Source organism: Neodiprion pinetum, chromosome 5, assembly GCF_021155775.2.
Source record: "Neodiprion pinetum isolate iyNeoPine1 chromosome 5, iyNeoPine1.2, whole genome shotgun sequence".
In the NCBI taxonomy this organism is placed as follows: domain Eukaryota; kingdom Metazoa; phylum Arthropoda; class Insecta; order Hymenoptera; family Diprionidae; genus Neodiprion; species Neodiprion pinetum.
This window is the reverse complement of record NC_060236.1, coordinates 18,380,945-18,398,530: the sequence shown is the minus strand read 5'-3', so window position 1 is coordinate 18,398,530 and position 17,586 is coordinate 18,380,945. Positions and strand designations below refer to the sequence as shown.

Below are 17,586 nucleotides of genomic sequence, written 5' to 3'. Positions count from 1 at the left end.
TAATATCCAATCCAGTGTATATATATATCAGTGATCGCCCCCGGAATAAGCAACCGAAATGACGTGACCATATAGGTTAGCGACTGGTTAGCGAATAAGGGATTCTAGGGAATTTAGGGAATCTAGGGATTCGCTAACTACGAACTTCATTCGTTCGCAAGCCTCAAATTTTGCGACCACTCGAGTCAACGGATCCCTACATCACCTAAGCTATCGCTAACAGAGCCTAGATATAAGAACGATCGATCTAAGCTTTTTGACTTCATTTGCGGCCAGAAAAAAGGAGCAGGATCGTTTTCTCACAATGTCTACCAGGGTAACGCTAGTGACATTACTGTCAGGGTATATCTAGGGACCTTGCTGTCAAGTTCCATGAGGTTCATGGGGTCCGTTTGTTATTGTCTATCTATTCCTCTTGTTAGTTGTATCACGCGATTACAGCATTCCCCTTCTTAAAAAACCTGACATCAGCAACTCTAGCGTCTCTAGCACGGACTTATGGACGGAGCGTAAGCTAGACTTGACGGCGAGGGGTATGCGCCTTGGGGAGAGTACATGTGATAGCACATCGGCCATATTGATGAGCTAAGTTTTCGGGCGCCACGCTTAAACGATTCACTGTAGGCAGTATTACTTTTTCGAACAGATCATTGCCATAAACCATTTCCTCGGACTGTGTAAGTATGTACGAACTCAGCTTCAATTCTTTTTGTATAAGAAACTGTGCAGGCAAGCACATTTTTTTTAAATCCAATTTTAATTCCGGCGTACATTCTATAGAGGTACAAAGCACCTGTACATAGAACCAGAATAATACTCAGTATAAATGTATACAAAGAAAAAACCAAACCTGAATGAATATAGATACAAATACATCACTTGTTATCACAGTATTCGCATTATTTACAGTTCCAGAAGCGTTACTTATACTTACAGGTGAAATGTAGCCTTATTCTCTACTTCGACCTCACATTGTTTTTGTGATTATGAAAAAGATCTGTTTTTGCAATTAGGGGCTGCACAATAAGGCATGTTGTATTATTCTGAATTCTCAGTCCGTGATCGGCTACCTTCTGACCTAACGTATACAATGATAAACAACTGCACGTGCGTATACATCCGTGTGCGTCCGTGGTCCGTGCTATACGTATATCTATTTAGCTCATCATGATGGCTGACAGCTCTGATTCCCTTTCCTTCTTTCGCCGCATCCCCGCATAAGTCCGTGATCTCTACTGTAGAAAGATTTTCCAAGATTGTCATGATTGAAAACTGAACGAACCAATTAATGCAGTAGCGACACAAAAATTGAAGAAAAATCACCATTCCAGAACTTTGGAATCATTTTTAAATACAAGTCTCGAGATGTGCCTGAGTGAAAGTAGAATGTAATCTACATGTTACTCAGGTATGAGTGATGTTCTACAGTGGATGGTAATTGTTCCCTGCGATGAGAGTAAGTCGTTTCTGATCACCTCTACTCTAAATCGTAACTATTCAAATGTTCATGCTCAAGAATATCACGAATCAAAGTATTAATGGCGATTTATGACAATATGGAATTACTGCAATTAGTTATATGTATAGCTTCTACAAAAATACAGTGTCTGATATCAGTTGACACGAATATTGACACACTTTTGGCATGATTGACGATTTTCATGAGGATAGTATGATTGATCATCAACATGCGAATGTTCTTACTGCAATCCTTTTTATTTCGGATGAAAATCACAAAATATACTCATAATAATTAACATTAAAAGTGGTAAACTTCTCCCGCAACTCGAAATAATTCTTTTCCGAAACCATATGCGTAACGATATTTTTCCTCGGTAACAAACTAACGAAGTTCGTATACCTCGATTCTGAAACATGTATGATTAATGTTGCCTTAAGCAAAATCATGCTTCCGTGTGCGCCTCTCGATCCTTACTGAGATAGGAATCACGGGTCTTAACAGAAATTCTATCTTTATCCGTACATCTTTGTCTGGTATTACGTTATCCTGTCTTATAACGTATTTCCAAAGAATCGTTGCTGCAATTGTCTTTAAGAACATCATAGCGTACTTCGATCCTGAAATTGAAGCCAACTCGTCAACTCTCATTCAGCCATTTTCATCGGCAAACTACAATTCTATCCACAAGACAGCAGAACTATTCTGATTTAATCAGTCAATTGATTATTTCGTTCAAAGCGTTTGTCAATCTTGAAACATACTCCATAAAGCTACATGAATAACTCAACCAATCCCAATTAATCATCAGTATAATGATATTTAACTATTGTCAAAACTGGTGTTTCCCTTACCGATACAATTTCTTGCACCGCCACTGAACGGTAAGTAGGAGAATGGTCGTTGGTTCGCGAATCTTTCAGGTAAGAATCTGTCCGGGTCGAATGTTAACGGATCTGTCCAATACTTTTCACTTCTGTGGACTCCTATAATGTTGAGAGCGACCGTACTTCCTTTCAGCAGAGTATACTGATCTGAAAAATCAGTGTTCATTTATGAAGTAACTCCGCGTACACCTCGTTGCAATACATATTAGGTACGGCTTTAACTTTGAAACCCGGTTTTTTGAAAATACGGTAGGAGATGAATGAACAATGAATGAACGAAAGCTTGCAAACCTAAATCCAAATCGTCGGTCAGCTTCCGGAAGATTATAGGTGCAACTGGGAAGAGGCGCATAGTTTCTTTGATCACTCTTTCCATGTATATCATGCTTGACAAGGCTTCAGGCGTGATCTGTAACTCTCCACTGTCATCGTATGCTGAATCTCCTCCAAATATGCCAGTCAATTCCTGGTATACTTTTTCCTACATACGACGATATTTAAATGCGAATAATGGGATGACTTCGCACAGCATTAAAGATACAAAGCATGAAATGCCTGTATACGCAATATTTCGACTACAAAGTCAAGGCAATTAGTATATTAGACACACCTGAACATCTGGGTGAGAAGCTAGCATCATCATCAAAAAGGATGCTGTTATTGCAGATGTGTCACTGCCCTGAAAAAGAAAAATTCGAAACGACTAATCATCATATAATTGCGTTAGCCTTCGCTCATTTTGTCATAGTAAAAATGGTACGCTTACGTTGTTTCTTTCCAGTTTGTAGTAAAATTGACTATAGTAATCATTTTTAAAAGCCACCACCTTTGAATAATATCCAGTATGTATCAAACGCAACACTCACAGCCGTCATCATTGTATCGACTTGTTCCCGGACCGCTTTATCTGTCAGGATCTTATTGTCGTTGGATAGTTTCAGAAGACCATCTATCAATGTCTCAAAGTGTGTCGACGAGCTATCTGTAATATAAATGCGAACGATATATATGAAGATGGCAGTCGTTACACTTGCGTAAAGTAAATCACGTGCAGTAACCTAAAATCATTCATCTGTCATTGTCTCAGGAATGATGTTTAGGCTTTTCGATTCTATGTCTGACTATGACTGTGAGACTGTTTTCGGATGTTTTTCTTCGAATACAAATGATGTCACAACCAGTACCGTTAATTCTTATAGTACTTCACGTCCATAATGAAACTGTCAGTTGTTTACCTGCAACTTGTTCATTGTCGGCTGATTCCCTCTGTCTCGTACGCTGGTGAATTTCTTTTTTCTTCTCTCGTATTATCTGGAATAAAATTGCAGAGGTCAATGACTAGTTCCTTATATTTTTGAAACTCCTATGGTCAATACTGGTGTCGACTGATTGTGAGACCAGGATTAATTTCTATTTAACCAAGATTCGCGGCATTGAATCATCGTCAATTATCCGTAGGCCAATATCATCAAAGCTACCAAGAATCATTTGCCCAGCCAAACTAGCCGCTATACTTCACATATATAATTAATGCATCATATCTTGTAAACCACTAATTGTAACCAGTTTTCGACGAAACTTGCACACCCTGACTTCCCAGGGAGAAAGAACGTTTCCTGTAATTTTCGAACAATTCCAGTTATTGAACATCAAATATGGTGAAAATATTGTTCTTTTTCTTCTTCGTCATTATCGTTCCGTGCCGGGCCGCATTTCTTTTTTTTTTATAACAGATATTACAAAATTAAATCTAGAGCTAATAAGTACCGAATTTACGGGTAAGTAACGTTGCTTCGCTTTTATATATACACAGGATAATTCATGGCTTAATTCTAGAAAATATCAGACTATAGATGGTTGCCCGATTCTAACTCGCAAGCTTAAAAAATAACCTGGTCGACTCATGAGATTCTTTAAGAGTTCGACTAGCGATGTAGGACTCGTGGGAACGACAAGGCTCGTGTGATGATCAGAAAAAGACAATTCTTAGTCACCTTGACAAGGAAGGGTCTAATTCAATTCTACTAATCATAGGTCGTACCGCTTCAGTACGAGACCCTTGCAAGAAACTGCTATTGTTTAAAGAAAAAAAATAAAATAAAATACAGTATTGAAACGGTCGATAAGTCGATATCATCTATTCAGTATAAAATAACAAGCAAAATATACAATATACAAGTCGTTGAGGCAATGTCGACACAAACACTAGTCTTTGGCTATCAGAGCACTAATTGTACGTTAGGCATTCGCATGGGCGAAACTCTCCGATGAAATGACGACACGGCCGATCTTAAAAGAAATGGAACGAATCTAGAGATTTCGTACTTACATTGTCAGAAAACTCATGCAGAAACTTGATGTTCTTCTGTTGTTCCTTGCCAAGTTGCGTTCGGTAGAAAATAAAGTCCAGATACAGCCAGGGACTGGTAATCCGTTTGACCAGTCCTGAAATTACGCTACGAAAACAAAACATACGGTAGTTTCGTCCCAGGTATAAAACCGGTTGCTCAATAAAAGTAGTCTATTATTCAGAGTGTGTCATTCCGTAAAAATTACATCGCGCGTAGCTTGAAGTTTTTTGACATTGTGGATGAAATGTGAATGAGAAAGATAATCTTTACGTCAATAAAATTCCAATTGTTGAACTTACTTTTCTACCACCTCTCCGAAGTCACAACTCTCACTCGTCTGTGCCTCTAATTTTATACCCATAGCCGTTTCTGTGATGTAAATTATCATATACGCGTCATTAGTCAGGGATAAAGTATGTAGGAATATGTAGTTTAGGTCGCCCAAAACATAACTGCAGTGACCTACCGCATATGACGTCCAACGTACACAGTGAAAGGTATTTATGTATTTGAAATTCTGGCCCATCCAAGTGCCGCTCCAGTTTTTTGGCCATTATGGATGACTGGGCGGCAAATGTATTTACATAAGACTTCAGAATCATGTGATTGAAAGATGGCTGAATCAGCTTCCGGTGCACGTTCCATACAGACCCTGTAATAAAAAGACTTATCGAAATGCCGCAAAAACTTTGGATTGTCGTTGAGAAGTGATGCAAGTTGCGTGATTCAGAAGCCTTTATCTCAATCGACTGGATTCGCAATTAGTTTAACGACGAAGTGACGTATTATTCGCCTACCAGAAGCCGTGATTAATCCATCTCCCAGCCAGGGCCGCCCGAAATCGTAGAACTCGTTTTTTTCTGTGGTTTTTGAGCTGAGAATCAGTACCTAAAATTGCGAATCAATTCATGACTGGAATTTCGTACTGCCTTAGATCATTATTAAATCATTTTACCTTCAGTTGTTCAGGAATAACCGTAACGAAGATTGAAATATTGCCGATTGAGGTTTTGAAACATGGAGGATACGCCTTTCCCACTTCGAGGATCCTTTTCAAAGTAACTGTAATGACATAGATTGTAAAACGCGATGGTTTTATTAGCTAACGAGGAAAAAATGTTACTCCGTAATTACATACCTTCGGTGCCGCCCAACGTTAGATACGCGACGCCTATAAAAGGCAACGTTCGGGGCCCTTCTGATTTAGGTGCATAATCAGAGAGAGGTCCGATTAGCAAAAGCTGGATCGCAACGTTGATAATATTGTAGAATATAAAGCACGCCACCACACAAATCGCTGCCGTCAAAGGGTCCATTTTGGTATTCGCGAGTCTCGGTAAGGGACGTCTGTCACTCGGTAATTATCACCTATTATGACGTAGAAAAGTCAACGCGTTATGTTTATTGAATAATTCCTGTCACCTTATAGTACTATTAACCAAGGATAATTAACATATCCGCCTCTGTTTAGACTGAACTGATCTATGAGAGCCTAAATTAGATTCACGGCTCTTTTAAAGGTAAAGAAGAGCCTAATTTATTCCCCACTAAGGTACTTACGGATTACGTAATATTGTTAAACGAGACCTAAGCATACAAGATCTATCATTCTTGACCACTTACATGAAGTCAATGAGTGCGGATAAAAACTCATGATTTTAACTTGAGCCCATATTCGAGAATCGTTGCTTATACACAGCTTCACAAGTATAATGATACGTATCTGACATTTGAGACTGATGGAAGTTTTGACTTTATCTTCGGCACATGTATGTAGGATCACACCTAAAACCGAATTTCACAGTCTGAATTCTCTCAAATGATGAGAAATTTTCCGATATCCAGAAGTATCGGTACAGAAATTATCTCTATAATATGAAAGCACGCGGCGTGAAATGACACCGGAGAATTCGAGGTTCCGCTAAAATTGAGAGAAAAAAATCCCACTGTCGAGACGCGTATAATTCCATTTCGGGTAAACAATAATTTTCCACGTCCAGTGGCTACCAAGCAGTATTTTACGCAAAACGAAACGATGTCTGAAGTAACTGACACATAATTTAACCGTCAGATTAATCTTAAAAACTGAGAATTTATCCCGCGAAAATTAATAATTGTATGCGTGTATGAATCACGGAAGTCTCACGCAAAAAATGAACCGTCTTTAATTCACCTAAGCGAGAGATTGCGTGAGCTTCGGGTGAGATAAGGTGTCATTATTTACTCGTACTTACTTATGGATTCTCTACGCGTAAGATGAAATAATTTTAGTTGTGAATTTGATAAATTTATCCTACAGGGCATTCTTAGTGTACACATTCGGCAAAATAAAAAAAATAAACATTCATCCCTTTTTCCAACTTATTGTAATACTTGAAGAAATTTTCGGTTTTATGAAAACAAACTGTTAACGAGGCCGTCTCATTTTGAAATCGATATAAATCGATGCGACGTAAGTCTTGTCAAAGGAGGTAGATTCAAAAGCTCTTGGTTCTCATCTTACTGAAAATGTGCAAGCTGTTTCTAGTCAAAATTTGTTTGACAACACACATTTTTATAGTCGAATAAGAGACTTTAGTTATTCTTGAAAACCATCGCAAAAACAATATAATTCTCCTAATTGATCGAAAATATTAAGTCACGTGATCTTTCCTTTCTTTTTAAATAATTTAAGAAATTGTGAATAATTTTCGATAACGTTTTGCAGGAATTGGCCCATATCACAAGGAATGCCATATATGTAACCTCACAAAAGTGTTTTGAGAGACAGTTTATATCGAAGGTATCCATTAACTTTGAGGGTCTTTTGAAATTCGTGTATCCGAATCCAAATCTGTTAACGTGTAGAGCACTAAGCTGACATCGACGAAACTTATACCTAATGGAGTGGTCAGTTACGAAACTAAACCTGTATCCGCCATTTGGTCATTAGATACTTTAAAAAAATAGCACAACAGTTACAGCATTTTTCTCAATTTCATGCAAAAAAGGCAGTATTAATATCGCAATTTCGTGTCCCAAATGCAAAAATGGGCTTGAAAGCCTCATTCTATACGCAATTTTGAACAAAAACGCTCCAATCCATTTTCATTTGTCGCAGAAATAAAGAAATGTCATGAGATCTACGAAATCGTAACAGTAAATGGCAGACTATGTTATCTTTGAGGTCATAAAACTTTCAAGCGAATTTTATGTTGGATCGTATTTCCGAAAAATCATTGTTGTAAATGTCTTCTTTATCATCATCAAGCGTCATACTTCGTTCCTGAAAATGGAACAAACCCATGAAGTAATTCTCAGCAAATTCAAATCTATGTCCTTGTATATCAATTTTATTAATTATTCTATATCAAAAAATTTTTTACAAAACAATATGTATAACCGACAAAGCTAAATAAAGATCTCAGCTAATCCCAACAAATCATCACTACAGTGACACAAAAGTGTTACCAACTCTTCTCTATTTCCGTCACCGATATAATCCTTTTGACCAGCACAAAATGGTAAGTATTAACAATGGTTGTTATATCGCAAATCTTTCGAGTAGAAATCTCTCCGGATCAAATTTCAAATATTCGGATCAGTAAGTCGCAATAATAATATCGAGTATAAACGGCGCGTTGTATCTACAGCCTCCATCATTGTATCAACATAATCCCGGATCGCTTTGTCCGTCAGTGTTTCCTTGTCGTTGGATAGTTTCAAAAGATTGTCCACCAGTAGTGAGGTTGAGCCATCAAGTTATCTGATACGAAAAGACAGACGAAATTATAAAACCGGTGAACATCATACATAACTCAAGTATCAGTCTCCGCGTAAGCGGTGTTGAAACCTTTCGTCCCAACATCAAACCGCGTCAGTTTCCAGATGTCTTTCCTAAAATTTGTGAGGCCGAAAGCTTCAGGGAAGAAAAGCACCGTTAATGAACAAAAACGTTCTTGGGTTACTTTACGTCTGTATCCAAAATATGGTCTATACTGTATCGGCACTTGCTAGCTGTGTCTTATTCGTTATCGGCTGATTCTTTATGAGTGTAACGTTGGCCTTTTTGAAGTTGGATTCTTTATGATCCCTACGCTGAGTAATTCGTTCATTTCTCTCCCAATCACCTGGGATGGACCAGCAGGAGTCAGTCACTCAATTCCCCGCAAAGCTTATCTTGTGGGTTGTTTTCAGCAGTTTCCATTGATCGAGAACTCGAAAAATAGCTATTAGTTCAATTACGTAGTTCTCAGACGTACTTGTACTTTTTGTAAGTAATAATGAATGGTTACTCGAGTATACTTCTAAGGTATAACGTCAGTGCAGATGGTATAATCGTTAGGGGCCAAATTTTACCGTGCAAAAATTTATCGCGCGTAAGATACCGCGCGTATAAAACGCGTGAGGGGTTTTCGTACAACAATCGCCGCGCAAGGATTTTTTTGCGGAATGACGCGAACCACGCAAAATATTTCCGCGCTGCGAGAATAATCTTGTGCCATCTCGTCTTATCGTGAAATTGTTCACTTGGATTCTTATTCAGTTCAGTGTTGAACCAACATTTTTTGAAAAATTTCTCCGAAAAACAGAACGATTCTCGGAAGATATTGAAAACAAGAGCAAAAAAAAAAACCAACTACACCACCAATCGCATCTAAGATTTAATCACTTTGGAGTTGAGAAAATTCCCGTTAATTGGGGCCACAATCATTCAATTTCAACTTTACTTATATAATTTACTTATATAAATGTCAAGTGTAGTCATTTTGCTTATAATTTATAGTATGAAACACAATTGGTACCGGTATGTGGATAGTATTATGTATGTAATGTTGCCTCACTTAACGGCATGCTTTTTTGGACGTCTCCCAATCCTTAATGTGATAGGATCAACAGGTTCCAGCACAAAATCCATTTTCAGACGTAAATCTTCGACTGATACCACTTCATCCGTGGTCAAAACATATTTACGGAGAATAATTGCGGTGATTATATTCATAAACATCACGCCATACTTCGATTCTGAAATTGAGAGACACTCGTTCATTTATGAACCGGTATTCCCATTGGTAAGTATGCGGGGATTAATTTTGCGTACAGATAAAAATTAGTTGTCGCAGAATCAATTTCCGCATGCGCACACCTGTAATCCTATTATAAGCTCTAGGAAACCAAACCATCTTGATATATTCGATTCAATAATTATTTCATTCTTCCACTTAAAATTACACCAGATATGAAGCTGAATAATAACAAGTAAACTAACCTACAAAATTGATGATTATTTGAGGAATGACTATATCAATTGATTTCAAGGACAGTATGTACTCAAAAACATGCAATAGCAGAAGAATGGAGTAGCTATCGAAAGCTTGAGAACCTAAATCCAAATCGTCTGTCACCTTCCGGAAGGCCAGGGATACAACGGGAAATAGGCGAATAGTTTCTTTGATCACTGGATTCATGTACGTCATTCTCGGTAAAACTTTCATCGTGATGTGTAACTCTTGACTGTCAACGTCTGATACATTTTCTCCGAAATTTTCCTGTCGGATCATATGAAAAACGAATAATTGTGTGTCTCCGCAGAGTCTTATAAGAGGTGCTCAACACGCAATGCTTGTTTTTATAGGACTTGGATCATTACGTACTGTATAATAGTATAATCAAAATACATGGATGCCTTCGCGAGATGCTAGCATCAACATCGAGTAGTTCACTTTGGTGGTCGCTGTATCACTGCCCTGAGAGGGAACATTAAACACACAATTGCGTTCACGTTCAGCCGCATTCATGTTGCTGACTTATGTTGCTACGTATTGTTTCGTTTTCTATGAATGATAAAACCGACAAGCGTAACAATTTTAAAAAGCTGCTATCTAATACGAATAGTGTATTATATTTACGGCTATCATTATCGAATCGATGTGATCCCGGACCATTTTATCTGTTAGCATTTTGTTGTCACTGGATAGCCTCAAGAGATTATCCATCAGTAACTGAGGCCACGGGAATATCTGATAAATAAATTTAAAGGTTACTGGAGAAACGACAGGCATCGTATCTAATTCATACACAATTGGATCTGGGAATGAAAGACTTTTTGCAGTCAGAAAAACGAGATGAAACAGAGCTTTAAATAGTGTCACTGAAGCTAATCTCCAACAATAAGTTACATTCAACTATAAAAGTTCCCGTGATGGCGCAGATAATGATAAAATACTGATATTCAACTACAATCACCTGATTAATTAATTTTATTCTCCACCGATCGTCTAAAACAAATTGTGATCAACAATGTCGTGTTTCTTATTGAATTACAAGTTTAACGTTTGAAAATTATTGCGACCGTATGTACTGGATTGTTTTACCAACTGACGAAGTCGAGGAAGAATCTGTCTCACATAATTTGTACGGAGTTAATTTACGAATGAAGTGATTTCTTTTCAGCAAAATGTATGAGACAAAATATATACGAATTTTTCGGTGAAACAATGGTGAAATTCTATTTTAATTCAACATAACTAAAGACCTAAAGAAAAAACATTATTATTTAAGGGGGAAATTAAAAGATATAATTCGCAGACCTGTGTTACTCATGAGATGATTATGAACCTCATCGATTTATGATCACGTTGCTAGTGGATCAGAAATTTAGACCCATCGCTACGAAAATTAGACAATCATACTGTGAGACGAGACTACAATAATAAACACATATGACTAACTGCAGCGCAAAATTAGTCTTGTTACTAGATATGGTAAGTACCTGACCTTGAGACTGACCCTAGTTAGCAGTTTCGCTTATTTTCTGCAACATCTGTAGTATCACACATAAAAGCAAATTTCACAGCCTCAATTCTCTCGAGTGGTGATACATTTTCCGATGTTCAGAATTATTGGTTCAGAAATTATCTCCATGACATGAAAGTACGTGGCGTGAAATGACACCAGAGAAGTCGAGGCTCCACTAAAATTGAGAGAAAAAATTCCCACTGTCGAGACGCGTATAATTCCATTTCGGCTAAACGATAATTTTCCATGTCAGTGGCTACCAAGCAGTATTTTACGCAAAACAAAATGATGCCGGAAGTAACTGACACATGATTTAAGCATCAGATTAATCTTAAAAACTGAGAATTTATCCCGCGAAAATCACTAATTGTATGCGTGTACAAATCACGGAAGTCTCACGCAAAAAATTAACTGCACATGATTCATTTAGGCGAGAGATTGCGTGAGTTTCGGGTGAGATAAGGTGTCATAGTTTACTCGTAATCACGGATTCTCTAGGCGCAATATGAAATAATTATATTTATTAACTTAAAAAATTTATCATACGGACCATTCTTAGTCAACTGGACCACATTCCGCAAAATGTTTACACAACGAGGTCCCATATTTTCTACTTATCACAATATTTGACGAAAGTTAGGTGAATTTTTTCGGATTTTGAAAATAAACTGTAATGGAGGTACACTTCATTTTTATAAAATCATTATAAATCGATATAACACGAGTCGTGTCAAAAAGATCCAATAAGGTTGGATTTTTTGGTTAACTTACTTAAGCGCGGAACTCTTGGTTCTCATCTTACTGAAAATATTAAAGCCGTTCCTAGTCAAATGTTGCTACAAATCTAAAACACATTTTTTTTAACGAATAAAAGACCTTCACGAAAAAAACCGAAATTAGATGTAAATTCGCTCCCCCAATTCATAGATGATGCTAAATTCCCACAAGAAAAAAGTAGAGGGAGCGAATTTACACCCATTTACACTCGATTACTACCCGAAACAAACTTTCCAGTTTTGGCCCAATGCGATTGATTTCGATAAAACCGAAGGTAGGGTCAAATCCGTGGAAAAATAATTTGATACACATGTACGAATGTGCGGTGTAGTATTTTTTTATTGAATGACAACTTATACACGACACCTGCCGATAATAAATGATACTGAGAGTAAAAAAAAAAATTCCCACAACCTGGTATAATCGTTCTCCACACGTAAATATGTAACGATATTATTTTGTCTCTCGAGCCAAATGGGGCATACTTGGCTCCTCAAATATCTCTGAAAATGACAAACGTTAATTTACAAAAATTTATGCTCTTATGTGCGTCTCTTGATCCTAATTGCGATTGGGACCGCGGGCCTCATCATAAATTCCATCTTCAATCGTACATCTTCCACTGGTGTCACTTTATCCACGGCTAAAACGTATCTTCGAAGAATCATCGTTGTGAATGTCTTTATTAACATCATAGCGTACTTCGATCCTGAAAATGGAACATAAATCATCCAGTCATTTTTTCTAGTGCACCTATATTCATTGTATCCACAATTATTGACAACAAAACTTCTATTACTCATGTTATTCCAAACATTTTTCCGTTTTATAAATATATCCCATAAAGATACGTGCAGATATCGACCAGTTCCATTAGATCATCAGTATAATGATATTCGATTATATATTATCAACTCGGCTATTTTCCTCACCTATACAATTTCTTGGACCGCCACTGAATGGTAAGTATGAGAATGGTTCCTGTTGTGCAAATCTTTCAGGTAGGAATCTGTCCGGATCAAATTTCAAAGGATCTGGCCAGTATTTCTCATTTCTGTGAACTGCTACAATATTGAGAGCGACCGTACTTCCTTTTGGTACAGTACAATTGCCTATAATATCAGTAATCGTCTAAGAAGTAACTTCATGCACGTATTTACAACAATGTATTACTACACGGAGCACAGTATTTGCAAAGATGTAATAGTAACAGAATAGATAAGGTGACGAAAGCTTACGAACCTAAATCCAAATCATCCGTCGCCTTTCGGAAAAGTAAGGGTCCAATTGGAAACAAGCGCATAGTTTCTTTGATCACTCTTTCCATGTATGTCATTCTCATCAAGACTTCTGACGTGACGGGTGGTTCTCCATTATCATCGTCCGCTGCATTTCCTCCAAAAATGTCACACAATTCCTGGTACGCTTTTTCCTATACGATGGTATCGAATGCGAGTAATTGCACGTGTTAACAATGACATAGAGATACTAGACTGTGATGTCAAAGTAATTAGGAGATTAGACAAACCTGCACACCTGGTTGAGAAGCAAGCATCATAATCACAAAGGATCCTACCACTGTCGTTGTGTCACTGCCCTGCAAAAACGTGTAGGAACGACTGATCATTACACAATTGCGTGTACCTACACTCATGCTGTCTACTTGACGTTGCCATGTGCATATGTTTCATCTTCCCGGTTTATAGTAAAACTGACTATCATGATAATTTTTCAAAGCAATTTGGAATAACATCCGATATGAACCGGACGCAATACTTACAGCCACCATCATTGTATCAACCTGTTCCCGGACCATTTCATCCGTCAGAATCTTATTGTGGTTGGATAGTTTTATAAGATTGTCTATCAGTATCTCGCGATGATTCAACAAACTGTTGGCTGTGTAAGTATGAACGTTAATTATACAGTTCACGGTTGTTACACGTACGCGAGATAAGTAAATCGCTCTCAGTAATATAAAATAGTTCATATAAATTTAATGTTTTTGTGAATCATGTTCAGACTTTTCGGGTTCATAATTCAGGTTTTTAATGTCTGACGAATAGCCCTGAGCCTGTTTCGGGTATCTTGCTTTAGACGCAGACGGAATCGGAATCAGTACCTCTCACTCATCCAACTCTGGTTAGAATTTTTTGGGAACACGTTACGTCTATAATGAAAGTATGTGGTGTTTACCTGCATCTTGTTTATTTCCAACTGATTCTCTTTGGCTCGTACACTGGCTTATTCGTTCTTTCTTCGCCCGTATTACCTGCAATGAAACCACAGAAGTCACCAGCCCGCCCCCTGTCTATTCTATAAGCCAATACTAGTGCAATCCGAGACCTGGTTTGTAGTCTGTCTAACTTCATTCATTATCTGTCATACGATCGTGTTTTTTGCGTACTGATAGTGATCGCACATTTTTTACGTCGAATAGAGGCTAGGTATTGCGGCTAGGGCTAGAAACGTACCCATTCTCAAGCAGTGTCGGCATCATATTGCTCAACACAAAGCTGAAACACCACGTTGCGATCACTTGTGCTTGAAAAATTGTCAGAGTTACCCCGCCAAATATACTATGGATATATCTATACAATAAAAACAAAACAAAATTGAACGGGATGGAATTAAGAGCCAGGGACGAGTAGCCATAAGTACTGAAACAGTTCTTCAAATTCATCTTCATGTGTTATTATGACCGTTGCGGATTTCTAAAGAATAAAGGTAGTATATATACTTTCAAGTGCCGGTTGATGTTCTACACTCAAGTTTAAAGTGACCCTTAAAGGAATACTCACGAACTTTGCATCGGAGTGTGAGCATTTGTGAGAAAGAAACTCTATAACTAGCAGATGATGCAAGGAGTGTCCAAAGGAATTAACACAACCTGCAGATTTCATACTTACGTCGTCAACGAACCCGTGCAGAAATTTGATATTCTTCTGTTGGTCTTTGCCAAGTCGCGTACGATAGAAAATGAAGTCCGGGTACAGCCAGGGACTGAGAGATCGTTTGGTTACACCAGCGATGACCCTACATAAACAGAACGTATAGTATTTTCCTACCGAGAAAATACTTGGTCAAAGCGATCTATAAATTTTTCGGACAGCATCATCGAGTAAACATTTTATAATGTAAACTTCAAGCGTTTGGACATTGTGCATAACGCGTCAAAAACTAACGATAAGGAAGAGAACCTTCCTGTTCATGAGATTCCAATTATTGACTTACTTGTCTGCTGCCTCTCCGTAGTCACAATTCTCTTTCGTTTGTGCTTCTAAATTTATACCCATAGCCGTTTCTGAGACATAAAATGATAATTTATACATGTCATTAGTCAAGAAAAAATGATCACTCAAATGTTATTTAGGTTGTCTAATACGTAGTTGCAATGACCTACCGCAAATGACATCGAACGTACACAATGAAAGATATTTGTGTATTTCAAATTCTGGTCCATCCAAGTGACGTTCCATTTTTTTAACCAGTATGGCTGTCTGGGCGGAAAATATTTCGACGAAAGACTTGAGGGCTATGGAATTGAAAGATGGCTGTATCAGTTTCCGGTGCACTTCCCATATTGACGCTGAAATAAAAAACTTTTCAAAATTGTGCAAAAATGTTGGATACTACACAGACTCGCCTAATGCGCGGGTTAAATTTTTTTTCTACAAATTTAACAGTACAATGTACCTCATCTTCCTTATTTCGCTACTCTTCATCTTCTAAATCCAACAAGATGATGACGAAGCTGATGATTGTAAGGATGATAGAGATGGTATGATAAACATGATTACAATCATATCAATTTATTGACGATTTGACAATAATGACTCGCGTCGGTATGCCTGTGAATGATCTGACTATTTGTTGGTACGGCAATAATGATATGGTGAGTATCGTTAGGATCACGAATTAGATGAAGGTGTAATTTTTTCAAAGTATATGAGTCATATATTCGCACATTCGCTTAATATAACTCATACAGCCAAATTGCTCGTGCGTTTCCTTTCACCACCATTGTTGAAGAAACCAAAATGAATGCGATATAAATTCAGAAGATCTGAAAAATTGTGCGATCCAAGCAAGCTATCCTATTACTCTAATATCTCATGTTCAAGTGTCAAAATATGATCATTCACCTACCAGGAGCTATGAATATTCCGTTTCCCAGCCAAGGCCGTGCAAAGTCGTAAAACTCATTTTTCTCAATGGTTTTTGAACTGAGAAGTACAACCTGAAATGGTGAAATAATGGATGGCTGCAACTTTGATCTGCGTTGAATGATTGTCAGAATTACTTTACCTTCAATTGTTCAGGAATACCCGTGACGAAGATTGGAATTTTTCCCAATGACGTTTGAAAAGATGGAGGATATGTTTTTCCCATATCAATGATTTTCCTCATAGTAGCTGTAATTTCACATATTACAGAACACGACGAATTCATTAGCTACTAGATATTCGCTAGCTATGGCAAAATGTCTCTCCTTAATTACCTTCAGCGCTGCCCATGAAGAGATAAGCAAGACCTATGATAGGTATACACTGCGGTCCGTCAAACTTAGACGTGGAATCGGAAAATGATCCTATTTTCAAAAGTTTCACCGCGACTTTGATAACGTTGTAGAGTATGAAGCACGCCAAGGTACAAATCGCGACCGTCAAAGGATTCATTCTACAATTCGCGAGTGTCCGTAAGGGTGGCTGTACGATATTTGTTAATCGCTGGTTATCAGCTTTTGCGGTAAATAAAAGTTGACCGTTTGTTCTCTATGTCTTCACAGAATGAAACCTTTCGTCGTGTATATTACTAACCGTAGGCAGGTATCACTTCTGCCACTGTTACGACCGAACTGAACTCTGGAGGGTAAAATAAGATTCGCCGTTCTTTTAATGACTTAAATAACATCGTGATATTGTATGATTCCCCCCAAGGCATTCTCAGAATACGCAATTCTTTCATACGACACTCAAGCTTGTTATTTTTTATCGCTCATGTGAAATCAGCGAGAGCAAGTAAACAAAACTGATTTTCATCGCAAGCCCGCATTCAGAATTACAGGCATGGCTTGCTACTCTATCTAACTTGGTAAGTACCTGAACTTTGAATTAAACGATTACATATTTTTCGAACTGTTCAAAAGAGAATTATGGCTCAAGTAACTGCTACGTGATTGCGTACTCAGATAAATTGTGGAAACTGACATGAGAGTTGGCCCCATAAAAGTCACTCGTATGTGTTGCAAAGCATCCAGCCACCGAGGTTGGCATTGAGAGAGAGAATCACCAACACGTCTAAGGTGATCGACACATGTTAATGTCACAAGAGC

At 37.8% G+C, this 17,586-nt stretch overlaps 2 protein-coding genes across 2 annotated transcripts; both read right to left on the bottom strand.

Moving 5' to 3' along the window:
* Window positions 1-1,697: 1,697 nt before the first annotated feature.
* Window positions 1,698-6,156, bottom strand: LOC124219339 (cytochrome P450 4C1-like). Its single transcript, XM_046626735.1, has 12 exons — window positions 5,836-6,156; window positions 5,653-5,759; window positions 5,495-5,585; window positions 5,164-5,349; window positions 4,997-5,066; window positions 4,676-4,802; window positions 3,582-3,657; window positions 3,213-3,328; window positions 2,957-3,025; window positions 2,638-2,827; window positions 2,314-2,493; window positions 1,698-2,079 (listed from the first exon to the last, which is right to left on the bottom strand). Exons 1-12 carry the CDS (start codon window positions 6,011-6,013, stop codon window positions 1,895-1,897), a joined length of 1,575 nt encoding a protein of 524 aa, XP_046482691.1. The 5' UTR covers window positions 6,014-6,156; the 3' UTR covers window positions 1,698-1,894.
* Window positions 6,157-12,603: 6,447 nt separating this feature from the next.
* Window positions 12,604-17,120, bottom strand: LOC124219340 (cytochrome P450 4C1-like). Its single transcript, XM_046626736.1, has 12 exons — window positions 16,753-17,120; window positions 16,560-16,666; window positions 16,401-16,491; window positions 15,655-15,840; window positions 15,486-15,555; window positions 15,161-15,287; window positions 14,448-14,523; window positions 14,032-14,150; window positions 13,780-13,848; window positions 13,494-13,683; window positions 13,184-13,363; window positions 12,604-12,960 (listed from the first exon to the last, which is right to left on the bottom strand). The coding sequence occupies exons 1-12, from the start codon at window positions 16,928-16,930 to the stop codon at window positions 12,794-12,796; spliced, it is 1,560 nt and encodes a 519-aa protein (XP_046482692.1). The 5' UTR covers window positions 16,931-17,120; the 3' UTR covers window positions 12,604-12,793.
* Window positions 17,121-17,586: the final 466 nt, after the last annotated feature.

Bases quoted from the DNA above. Each gene is read 5' to 3' on its own strand.
- LOC124219339 (XM_046626735.1), bottom strand. From the start codon at position 6,013: ATGGACCCTTTGACGGCAGCGATTTGTGTGGTGGCGTGCTTTATATTC. The intron at 3,658-4,675 runs GTAAGTACGAAA...ATTTTATTCCAG, and splicing joins TGCATGAGTTTTCTGACAAT to ATAATACGAGAGAAGAAAAA. The intron at 2,828-2,956 runs GTGTGTCTAATA...CGTCGTATGTAG, and splicing joins CTTCTCACCCAGATGTTCAG to GAAAAAGTATACCAGGAATT.
- LOC124219340 (XM_046626736.1), bottom strand. From the start codon at position 16,930: ATGAATCCTTTGACGGTCGCGATTTGTACCTTGGCGTGCTTCATACTC. The intron at 16,492-16,559 runs GTAAAGTAATTC...TCACCATTTCAG, and splicing joins GTATTCCTGAACAATTGAAG to GTTGTACTTCTCAGTTCAAA. The intron at 13,849-14,031 runs GTAAGTATTGCG...ACGTTTTTGCAG, and splicing joins TTGATACAATGATGGTGGCT to GGCAGTGACACAACGACAGT.